This window comes from Hemiscyllium ocellatum, chromosome 5 (genome assembly GCF_020745735.1).
Source record: "Hemiscyllium ocellatum isolate sHemOce1 chromosome 5, sHemOce1.pat.X.cur, whole genome shotgun sequence".
NCBI lineage: Eukaryota > Metazoa > Chordata > Chondrichthyes > Orectolobiformes > Hemiscylliidae > Hemiscyllium > Hemiscyllium ocellatum.
The window spans coordinates 24,203,824-24,216,064 of NC_083405.1; the positions used below are offsets into that span (position 1 = coordinate 24,203,824).

The 12,241-nt window shown below is 39.0% G+C and overlaps 1 protein-coding gene across 1 annotated transcript in view; it reads right to left on the bottom strand.

The window, feature by feature from the left end:
- Positions 1-844: 844 nt before the first annotated feature.
- The window catches only part of dnah5 (dynein, axonemal, heavy chain 5), a 298,393-nt gene continuing 286,996 nt past the window's right edge, over positions 845-12,241 (bottom strand). The window contains exons 76-79 of the mRNA XM_060825297.1: positions 8,587-8,799; positions 7,146-7,298; positions 2,118-2,352; positions 845-996 (exon numbers count right to left, since the gene is read on the bottom strand). Coding sequence (XP_060681280.1) covers positions 845-996; positions 2,118-2,352; positions 7,146-7,298; positions 8,587-8,799 — 753 coding nt within the window. The remainder of the gene's footprint in view (positions 997-2,117; positions 2,353-7,145; positions 7,299-8,586; positions 8,800-12,241) is intronic.

Here is a 12,241-nt window from a genome sequence, read left to right on the forward strand (position 1 = left end):
GTTACAATATATACTGTAGAAAGTATTATTCTCCCACTAGAAATGTATTTTGTCTAGCCTTCTAAAATCAGTCAATAGATACTGGCATTTAGGGAGGGAAGTAATGGCAATCGAAAATTTCTAGCGTTCAGCTCCAATGAACACAGCATAAAATGGCAAGCTTTCAATGACATTTTGTTATATATTTTTTCAAGCTTTAAAATAATATTTTGATACTCTGAATGAGCTCTCACAGAAGTTTTGAATTTGTATCTGTATTTAAATAGGCTATTTATGATATATCGATAAAACTGAGGGTTTTGTCATACTTTTATAAAATTTGTTGACAATTTTGGCAGAAAGATTACTTCCAAAATAGTTGTGGATATTTGCACTTTATTGAAAAGCATGTTTACAAACATCAATGCCTTACGGCATATCAGCTTAAATCTCTTCAGCTTTGAAGATTTTTTCGGCATGGAATTCGAAGGGATTCAGACACAGCTTTGTGTACAAAATAAACTAAAATAGAATTGGCTATCACCAACACAGGATTTTTCGACTTTTGTATTGGAGTCTGGGAAAAACATTGATACATCATATCCATACAAGATGCATTCACAGTCAAAATTAAAATAATTATAGAAACTTAAATCAATAAATATCTAATATCACATTAATTCAAACAAAAAATCTCCATCACAGCCACAAAATTGCATTATTTATTTGTTCTGTATTTTAACCAGAAACATTTTAGAAAATTAACTTGCAGTAAAGCTGAAAGGTTGAAATGTATATTAAAAACAATTGCAGATATGTCAGTGAGTTTGATGGGGTGATTTTCCCAATTTCTGCTAAATCATGTTTATTTGACATCACAAAGAAGTGCTACCCCACGTAAAATCCAATGTTCAGGGGGCTGAACCGTTCGCAGGTCCACTGTGGCTGTGTAGTTTAGATCAGTTCGAACTGGCTTTTTGTAAATTGGGCATGAATATAACCGAGGATCCTTGGGGCCTTGGTGAAAAAAAACAAACACATTTACAGTAGGAATTAAGAAAGGCTAAGCAGTGCAGATACAATACACAGAATCTTCAAAAGTGAATATTAACAAATTCAGTCATTGCCCTGAATCAAACTAGATTCCTTACAGTGTGGAAACAGGCCCTTTGGCCCAACCAGTCCACACCGACCCTCCAAAGAGTAACCCACCCAGACCCATTTCCCTCTGATTAATGCACCTAACACTATGGGCAATTTAGCATGGCCAATTCACCTGTCCTGCATATCTTTGGATTGTGGGAGGAAACCTGGAGAAAACCCACGCAGACACGGGGAGACTGTGCAAACTCCACACAGACAGTCGCCTGAGGCTGGAACCAAACCTGGGTCCCTGGCGCTGTGAGGCAGCAGTGCTAACCACTGAGCCACCCTTTGAACATGTCACTTAGAAATTAGATATCCCATACCCTACATTCTAAATTTAAATCTCTTGACTACTTAAGAAGTATAACTTTTTAAAAAACTGACTAGAAGACCAAAGTTAGACAAACAGAGAATTAACCTTTCCAGAGTAAGTTTTGAGGAGATAATAGGAGTTCAGCGAGGTAATGTCATGGAGGAACTTAATAGGTATGAACGAAATTTATAAATGAGGTTTTGGGGAATGGGGGATCAATGTAAGATTGTATCTCATTGTATGAGGTTGCAAATTATGACAATTGGGACTCAGGGGGCATCAGAATGTATGCTTCAGAGTTTTGGATTCCATGAAAAGTGAACATCATGTAGAAAAGGAGTACTGAAAATCATGTCAAATGGCTTTAGCAAAAATCAATGGTCAAGGTGTACACAAAGCTGTCGATATTCTCTCAAATCTGCATTCAATTATCAAATCTGTCAGTTTTTCCAGCATTCATTTTGTGCAGATCCAGAGGAACAAGGATTACTGAGGCTCACAATTAATACAGACTTTTTCAACCAATGTTTACCAGTGTTAATTCTCCAAATACTTCATAATGAACTGTAATTTTCAACCTTATACATTAATATTTATCAGGCATATCTATATTATATGACTTTAATATTCTAAATTCAACTTAGTTAATTTAAAGAATTAAAAATGTATTGATACTTACTCAAGTTATTTTGAGCGGAAATATGTATGACGGGTAGCAACTCAAATAGCACTTTAGGCTTAGATTCAATGAGCTTTGCATTCCGCCTATCCCATCCAGCTCCCTCCAAATACAGCCCATACACATAGACTCCCTCTGAGGGGGGAGCAGTGATGTCATCTTTCATCCATTTGCTGACTTCATTGCACAAAACCACACTATCGAGTGCCCAACCTTTATGAGCACGAGTAACTTCCTGTTGAGTAAAATTAAAGAGTGACCATCGTGTGTCCAATAATGAAGTATAAAGTCACTCATCACTATCATGTCTTTTATGATGTGAGATCATAGAGTAAGATCTCCCTCTCTGTACTTGCTAGTGTATGAAAGATGTAACAGTACATTATTAATGAGAATAGTCTACACTACAATTACTTGCAAACTGTAAGATTCAGTGGTAAAGATATTTTTCACAATTTTTCATTGAATTTACAGCAGAAACAAGGTTGTTTGATTCAACTGATGTGTAAATGTTTTCTCCATGTCACCTAATCCCATTTTCCTTTACCTCTTTTCCATTAAGCAACTCTTTCATCTATTCTTAAATACTGATATGTTGACATTTAACTGTTGCACATTTCTGGTGTAACTTAGTTAATTGATTGAATTTTCCAGATCACCAAGAGTTTGGATGTAAACTGAGAGATGCATGTCAAGACCCATTAGAAGTCCTGACATGCAAGTGCATGTGCTAATTGTTTGGGAAGTTTAGGTTTTCAATGGAAATTTAATCAAGAAATGTTACACTATTTCAGTGATTAATATGTGTAACTGAACTGGTCACCACAACTGGCATTCCCAATCATATCCCCTCCCTCCCCAATGTGACATCCCCTTCAAATTGATCCACACCTACCTGTATCAGACTGTATGCCCTCCCGCCTGCAAATCCACCCAAACCAATCGCCCTGCGCAACTTGACTACCCTTTCTCACTCAACCCCACCAAATGATCAACCACTCACTAACCCAAAGAAATGACTGGACATTTAAAGATGTAGCTGAATACAATGGTTAATGCCGTGAAGAGGAGTTTGCCGTGTCTTTGTCCAGCTTTTCAGCCTTCCCATTCAAAAACTCTGCTGACCCTTCCATTCCTCAGCTGGGATTGGAAATGCCAACAGAAAATTTGTGAAAAAGGGGTAGGCTCACAGAAACTGTCATGGACCCATCAATGCACCTAACACTCATACTGACCACAAGACTTGGGCCATATTTCTGATGATTCATGTCAATGAATTGATACTTTTACAGTAAGATTTTAAATTATATGAAACCTATTTACGTGGTGGTACATCTCAGGAGGTTGGATACTTTTAATTGTTTCAATGCAAAGTTTCTTCTGCATCTGCAATGCTTTGCAGAACTAAATGATGGGTTGCATGGTGGCTCAGTGGTTAGCACTGCTGCCTCACAGCACCAGGATCCCAGGTTTGATTCCAGCCTCAGGCGACTGTCTGTGTGGAGTTGGCACATTCTCCCCGTGTCTGCGTGGGTTTCACCCAGGTGCTCTGGTTTCCTCCCACAGTCCAAAGATGTGCAATTTAGGTGAATTGGCCATGCTAAATTGCCCATAGTGTTAGGTGCATTAGTCAGAGGGAAATGGGCCTGGGTGGCTTACTCTTTGGAGGGTCAGTGTGGACTGGTTGGGCCAAAGGGCCTGTTTCCATACTGCAGGGAACCTAATCTAATCATTGAGTAGTGTGTGAGATTCCTGACGCATAGCTTGTGCACATAAGCATAAGAATGCAAATCCAGCTCTAAAGCTTGATGGAATTAATGAACAAAACGTTTGCCTGTGAGTTAAAGATTAAATTCTTCAGATCTAATGCTGTTATTTTGCTCTCAAAGGAATGAACCATGGAAGAACAAACACCATAGCAAATTAACTGTTCTTGGGTACGTGTTTCAACTAAGAATTACCACCGATTCTTTTATGTGCAACAGCAAAATCTTATAATTAGTCTTTAAGTGTATACTTATAAAAATGATCTTGAAAAGGAATCATGTAGGATGCATACAGAAAAAGCTGCCGCTGCCTGCTTTGCACACGTGCTAAAAGTTGAATTTCATCTCTTATAGGTTTATAGCTATATTGCGATGACCATTGTGTTGGTAAAAGCCTGCATTTTCTTTTGTGTCATGATCTTTTAAGAACATAATTATGCTGGGAACATTGTGAAAGTGCATTAATTGGTTTCTTGACTATGATATCAATGGATACCTAATGCTTATGTGAGCTCAGGTTACCATGGGGATCAATGACCAGGAAGCAAACAGTTAATAGAAAGCTAACTACAATGGATTTGGCACTTGAGAACACAGAATCAGTGCAAGATAAAAAGTAAACCCAGGTCTATTTGAATAGAACAGTTTTCTATTTACTAATGTTCAAGAATGCACCAGGTCAGAAAAAAGGGATGTCTGTTGACTGTGAACTATTAGGATTGTCATTATCTATAAGAGAGAAGATTCATAGATGGTGTCTTGTCAGTAATGATCAGTAATGGGAACTTTAAACAGAATATAGATTCTGATCAATGTAACTTAGGAGATGAAAGGGTTGGATGGGAATTAAGAGATCTTACAAAATGAAGGCTGAATTGGACAGGTTGTGAGATTGAGTGAGACTCCATATTTGTGCAGAAAAACAATGTGATTGGAAATGCTAATAACTATGGGTAGCAAATCTTTTGTGTATCAACAATTTACTGTGAAATTTACTTTTTTATTTGAAATATCCTTTACCTGATAAGTAATGTTTGAGTTATGTTGATTTTAATTGGATTATTACAGTAAGTCCTATCCAGCAGTTCCTTTCCAGTGATATAATGGCATTTCTTTATTTTTCTCAAAAAAGTGCTAATAGGATCATAACAATGTTAATGATACATCATTACAACTAAGATCAACTAAATCAGTATGGACCAAGATCTGAACTTGAGATCTTGGCATTTCTTGGTAGATCAAGATCATCAGTTCAGAGGTCCAGGAACCTGCTAATTCCATCAGCAAACGGGCATTGTTGAGCCAATGCTTAGCTCCATTGATATGAAAATGGTGGGCATAGACACTTACAACTGGCAGATTCTTGCTGATAGCTGTGACCTCTGAAGACTGACTATCTCAAAAAGCATTGGAAGAGCCACATAGAAGTGAAAAGGTCACTTAGGCCAGAGGAGAGCCAGGTACCACACACTATCTCATCTCAGTGCACTGTACTCTGCTGTAGCAATGCAGCTGATATGACTATGCCAGAATGGGTTTTCTAAGTCACAGGAGGCAATTTGCAACACAGTTGAGCACCATGGCACAACCCATCATGTTGTGAGAGTAAAGGCTGCCACAATATTGAGTATGATTCAGGTTGCCCATGTATTGCAATGACTTTTGCCTGAAGCCAATGCACTGTATACTGGCCGTTTTAATCATTACAATTGCAACTGCTCTTCAATTTCAGCTCCCTCCCTAATTTTTGCTTTTCTTCCCCCTCTGAGGCTTCATTTCCTCCTCTGCAGCCTCACTTCTCAGACAGTTTATGATAAGATCTTTATAATATTACTTTTATCTTTTGTGTAACTTCTATTAAAAGTACATTAGCAGACTCCTGAGAATATTTGAAATACCACATAACCAAATTGCCAAAATTAAAACTTGTTTTAACAAGCCAGGTTTCACTAAGAATCCAAATTGTCCGGTGTTACCATCAGTGGGGTCACAATTGTACCATGTTAGAAGTGCGGTTTATGTAACAAGAGCTCAAAACGAAATGATGATATAATGCACAGCAACTTGGAATTAAACCATGGAATCCCTTCAGTGTGGAAGCAGGCCATTCAGCCTATTAAGTCCACACCAACCCTCTGAAGAGCGTCCCAGCCAGACCCATCCACCTACCTTATCCCTATAACCCTGCATTTCCCATGGCCAATCCATTAATGTGCATATCTTTGGACTGTGGGAGGAAATGGGAGCACCTGGAGGAAACCGACGCATACACCGGGAGAATGCACAAACTCCACCTGAGGCTGGAATCAAACCTGGGTCCGTGACTCTGTGAGGCGGCAGTGCTAACCACCGAGCCACCACGTTGCCCTCATTTTGTGAAAGGCTGCCACAAAATTGAACACGATTCAGTTTGCCCATGAATTGGAATGAATTTTGCCTGAAACCAATGCATTATATAATGGCTGCTTAACAACAGGTTTAATGCAGCAAAATGCCACAATTAAAATGTTGATAATTTATTCCCATGATCTATATCTAGAAATGTCAACAGCAACTTACATTTATGATATGCCCTTTAATTCATAAAACATGCCAAATTGCTTCATTGGAGGTTTATGAAATAAAATCTGGCTATAATTCATGTTTGGAAGTACTTGGAGAAGTGAAAAAGAGCTTGATTAAAATAATGAGATTTAAGGAGTGCTTTTGAAAAAAGTAGAGTTCAAGAGGTGGAGAGGGTGAGGGAGGGAAATACGCAGTACAGATCAAAGGCATTTCTATTGATAAATGAGGCCAGAAATGGGAAAGCGCAGAGATCAGGGAGGATTGTAGGGCTGGAGAAGGAAAAATATCATGAAATAATCAGAATGAGCATGAGAACTACGATGAGAGTTTTGAAATCTAAACACTAGTGGACTAGGAGCTAATGTAAGTCAGGCATCAGCTGATGCGCAAATTGGACTTGGTATGAGTTGGATTTTGCATCAGAATTTTGGATGAGCTTGATTTTATATAATGCAGATGAAAGGCAACCAGCAAGGAAAGAATTGGAATAACCAAGTCTTGTGATAACAAAATAACTGTAATTAGTTTTGAACAAACAACTGCCACACAATCAGGTAGTGTTAATTTTGAGAAGCATGGTGGGATTTGAAGTAGCATTTCACTTGCACAATCTTTGGAATTTTTTAGTTAGAACGAGGCATTACTGATAATTGTACAAAAAATCACAAATAGACTAGATAACTAGGATTAGCATTACTTGTCTCATTGCTGTTAGAAATCCTTGAGGGTTAAAAAAGCCAGTCATCCAGAAGCAGTTTGGTCGCCCTTCAAAAATCCAGGAATGAAATTGGCAATTTCGTTCCAACAATTCAGTAAACCAAAATCCAAGTGTGCTTGATTCCCAGGATGTCTGGAGAACAAGACGAGATTTTCAATACAAATTAAATTAATACTCTCATCTGAAAATGTGGACATCACCAACTTTCTTACTGAAGTAAATTGTATTATCTGAAGTAGAGATGATAAAAAACAGTTAGGCATTGTTGCTAACTTATAGGTATAGGTTCAGAATAAAATCTTCATTGGGTTAGTATGATTAGCTAAATTCTTTTTATTCTAAGGCAATTTGAACACTGTATTCATCTTTATTCTCACTTTACTTTGACCCGTAGACACTGGATTGCAAAAAAAAAGTGTTGGTTCTGGCACCTTCTGTGGTCTAAACAGGATTTACCTTTTCACTTGCATCGCCATACCTCTAGGGCAAAAATTGAAAATGCGATCAGTGGGGTCAGGTCTTTGTTGACTGGGTGAAATGGCACCTTTCTGTGCTGTAAATGCCTTTGAGTCTGTAAGCATTGTGTTTTGAGCAACTGAGTGTGTAATGCCCTCTTTGGTGCTCTGAGATTTGTTCCAATTGTCTTCTTACACATTAGGCCCTCCGGCTCTCATACAATCCTAACCCCAACAACCAGTCCCTATGTTCTTACATATCAACCTCTGCTAATTCACACAACTCCATCCATCCCCAAAGACACTTCATACTCTCCATGTAAATCCCCAGCCTTCCATTCATCCCCATTACAGCTAAACCACCCAGAACACCACAGGTAGACAGCATAAACCATGTTGTGATTAAATAAAGTTTTAAACAGCTTTTACAGAGTTCACTGTATAAAGAAGTCCTACTCCGAAAGCTCATTCAATTTAATTGCATTCATTTCCTTAGGTATTCAAACCATATAAAAACAAACATTGCATTCATAATCCCACATACTTGCCTTCCTTTTTGAGCTGTTTGTCAAATTGAGAACTTACAAGCAGCAACCCCCTAAAACCCATGAGGTAACAGTAGGTTGGGAAGAGCAGCCAATCTTTAATATTGATAACACTTAGGGTTATGTCAATAAACTGCCATTGAAGTAATTATAACAAATTTTTATCAACTTTCAGGCATAAGCATGGAGTTTTTATTCAATTTTTAAAGGGCTGGCCTTTTAAAAAACTTGGCATCTTGATAGTTCTAAATAACTTTTCCATGCTTCAATAGGACTTATAACCTGTCAAAAGATTCTTAACTTCCTCACTGTAAGGTAAGACCTTTCCTGCAATTATAACAGGGCTTATTCGAATTTAGCATTGAGGACTGTGCCAGTGGTTGAATATTCCATGACAAATGGTCATCACTTTATAATTACCCTTTTCCATCGTGCTGGAATTCTTGCATCATACATGCAGTCCAAGGCATCTCTGAGGTTTTCACTCATAATGATAGTTCCATCAATTGCAAGTTTTAAATCTATAAGAGTGCTTCGCACCAGAGTAATTACTCTTTGCATTCTGTCAATTTCTTGACGAAGGAAGATGTTCATTGGCTGCAGTGCTCCCATCCTCTGCAGTTTTTCTTTCACCTGACAAATAATTCAAATTGTTAGCTTAATGAAATCTCTTGTCTGCAGTAAATAAAGCAATGGTCACTAACCCTAACAGGTGTGTACACCCTACAGAGAATGAATGGGATTCAGTTAACCAGTTCTCATAAGAAGGATCAAAAAGGCAGGTATCTGGTAACACTACCTGGGTGTAACATGTGGTATAGACCAGATCAAATCCCCTCAAAATGTATTAAGATGATAGCCTGGACCCTAACTTTTTCTTATTTTACAGGTAAATGTAAGACATTGCATTCCAGATGCAATTCAATTGGTCAATTTACTTGAGTTTAAGAAAGAAACATACTTTATTTTGACACTACATTTAAAATACAGAAAAAAAAAGTTTGCTACCACATGGTTTCAAATATTTGTAGTACTGCTCTCTGACAAACATCAAGGCCATTTATAGGTTACCTTCTGAGTGAGGGTTTGTTGATGTACAGGCCCTGGATTTCATTGTTCAATGACATGTTTCCCTCACTAGGGAAGGATCCTGAACTGATCTGGAGTCTTAACCATTCAGTTCTTTCCGACAACCACCAAAACTGCTTAAAGTTCTTTATGCACTTTCAGCACAGCGAAAGGCAACAGTGATTTTTTAAATATTTCTGGAAGAACTTTAAACCACTTCTCAAAGATGTCTGCGAATGAAGCTTCAGTGATTACTAGAAATGGGGGTTCGTATTAAATTTGAGACCATATTACTTAAGTGAAGGGCAGAAGCATGGGAAACAGATACATTTATTGTGGAAATCAAGCTAAAAAAGAACACAGAATACAAGAAGATATGATAAGAATATAAGAAACTCTTGCAGACCAATTAGCCCTTTGGGCCTGCTCTTCTAGATCAGATGTGATCTTCTATCTGAATTACATGTTCCAACAGTATCTTCATATACTTAGTATCCAAACATCTACTGACTTCTGTCTTGAAGATACTCAACGACTGAGCATCCATAGTTGTCTGCAGTTGAGAATTTAAAATAATCCAACCTTTTCAGTGAAGGAATTTCACATCTTATATTAAATATTCAACCCCTTATTCTGAGACAGTGAACCCAAGTTCTAGATTGCACACCCAAGGAAATATTTTCCTGGTTTCTGTCCTATCAAGCCACAGTTTTACACAGATACAACAGCCGGCAGTGAATGAGGAGTACGTAACATCAGATGTTATGAATCCTGCTGTAAGTAACTCAGCTCGTGACTCCCAAAAGTCTATCCTCATGTACAAAGCACATGACAGCCCACTTGATTGGAACCATATCCACAAATAATTATTCCCACCACCACCAATATACACAGTGTACATCTCCAAGATGTTCTGTAGAAATTTGCCAAAGTTTTTTCCATAGCACCTTCAAACCCATGACTACTACTATCTAGAAAGTCAAGGGATACAGGTACATGGGAACTCCACAACCTGCAAATTTCTCTCCAACCCACTCACCATCTTCATATGTAAATATATTGTTTTTCTTCACACTGTTGCTCGGTCAAAATCCTGGAACTCTTATTATAAGAGCATTTTAGGTATGCTCACATTCGCAGTTCAAGAAGACAGCTCAGCACCCTTCTAAAGGGGAGTAATCACTGGTTTATTCAGTGATGCCCACATTTGCATAATGATTAATAAAAAAGAACAAAAAAGGTTGCCCAGTCTTAATTTGCTAGTTCTAATGGAAATCTGTTCCATTAGTACTGTGGTAGTGCCCCACAACAGAATGGAGATATTCTCAATGTGAAGATGAGACTTCATCTCCTTAAAAACTGTGCATTGGCTACTTCTACCATGGCATGTACATTGTGATGGCAAATGGAAATAGATTTATCTCTTTTGCTGCTCTCCTCATCACCTGTTGCATATAAAGTTGAGCAGATATATCTGTAGTGGTTGTGCTACTGCAGTACTCTTTGGACGATAATGAATATTGCTGTTCCGTCACTTAGAGTACATTCAGTGCAATTGGGCAGCTGTCTAAACTTTGACACAAGTTCCCCTCTGGATAGTCACCATCTGCTGGTCCTTCGGCTTAGTCTGCCATTAGAGAGGTGCCCATCTCTTGAAGCTGAAATTTAACTGGCTTTCTGCCCAAGAAGGTTGGTATCTTTCTGCTAAAACCTGGATCTCCTTTACCTCAGCATTATGCTGATCAGCATAATTTACCCTGATCAGTTCAAAAGGGTCCTGGGCTGGACAATCCATGGCAACATCCCTCTGCTTCACCACCTCTCCCAGAGGACTGGTCTGTCATTCACCTTCCTTTCCTTGGATCAGGAGAAGGATTTAACAGTGTGCAGCATGAATATTTATTCATGGGATTTGGGTCTGGGATGTATTTCATCATCTGCATCCAACTTCTGTGGCTGATTAACATTAATGCCTCTTTGTTGGCATTTTTATGTTTCTGAAAAAGAGTATTTTGCAGTATCTTATGTCTGGCCAGTTACAGGCCAACTGTGTAGAGTCTGTCCTCTACCTCCTCCAGAGGAATTTAATGGGATTGGATGTGTCAGGATTGGGTCTTGAGGTTGTCCTCTCAGCTTGCACCAATTATGTGCTCATCTTGGTCACAGAAGCTCCAGGCCAAGGTCACACAAATGTCAAAAGGTCTACTACACGGTGCCTTTCAGGAGGATCAATTGGGAAAAATGTTCCAGACTCCGAATTGGTCAACAGCTCCTGGAGTTCCTGCCAGCAGTGGTCTGGTCTTTTGCCGAGAGCACCATCCACTCCCTTTACCTGGGAAACTATTTTAGTTCTGCTGAGGAAACGTGGCTACCAAACCTGCACAACCTGGAGGCTAAGACCACCACCTTTTCTATGGGGGTCAGACTTTTATCATAAGCTAACAATTCTTTGGTACTGCTTGGTCACAATGAATTCTTCCCGTTGCATTTGTTGCAAGATACAGAAGAAACCAACCAACTTCTTCTGGGACAAAAAGGTTCACAGGATCCCTGTCAGGGTGCTGAACCTCCTGGTTTGGAAGGATGGTCAGATGCCTGTGTACATTTGCACACAGGCAACAACAATAAACATTAGACAATAGACAATAGGTGCAGGAGTAGGCCATTCTGCCCTTCGAGCCTGCACCGCCATTCAATATGATCATGGCTGATCATTCCTAATTAGTATCCTCTTCCTGCCTTATCTCCATAACCCTTGATTCCACTATCTTTGAGAGCTTTATCCAACTCCTTCTTAAATGAATCCAGAGACTGGGCCTCCACTGCTTTCTGGGGCAGAGCATTCCACACGGCCACCACTCTCTGGGTGAAGAAGTTTCTCCTCATCTCTGTCCTTAATGGTCTACCCCGTATTTTTAAGCTGTGTCCTCTGGTTCGGCACTCACCCATCAGCGGAAACATGTTTCCTGCTGCCAGAGTGTCCAATCCTTTCATAATCTTATATGTC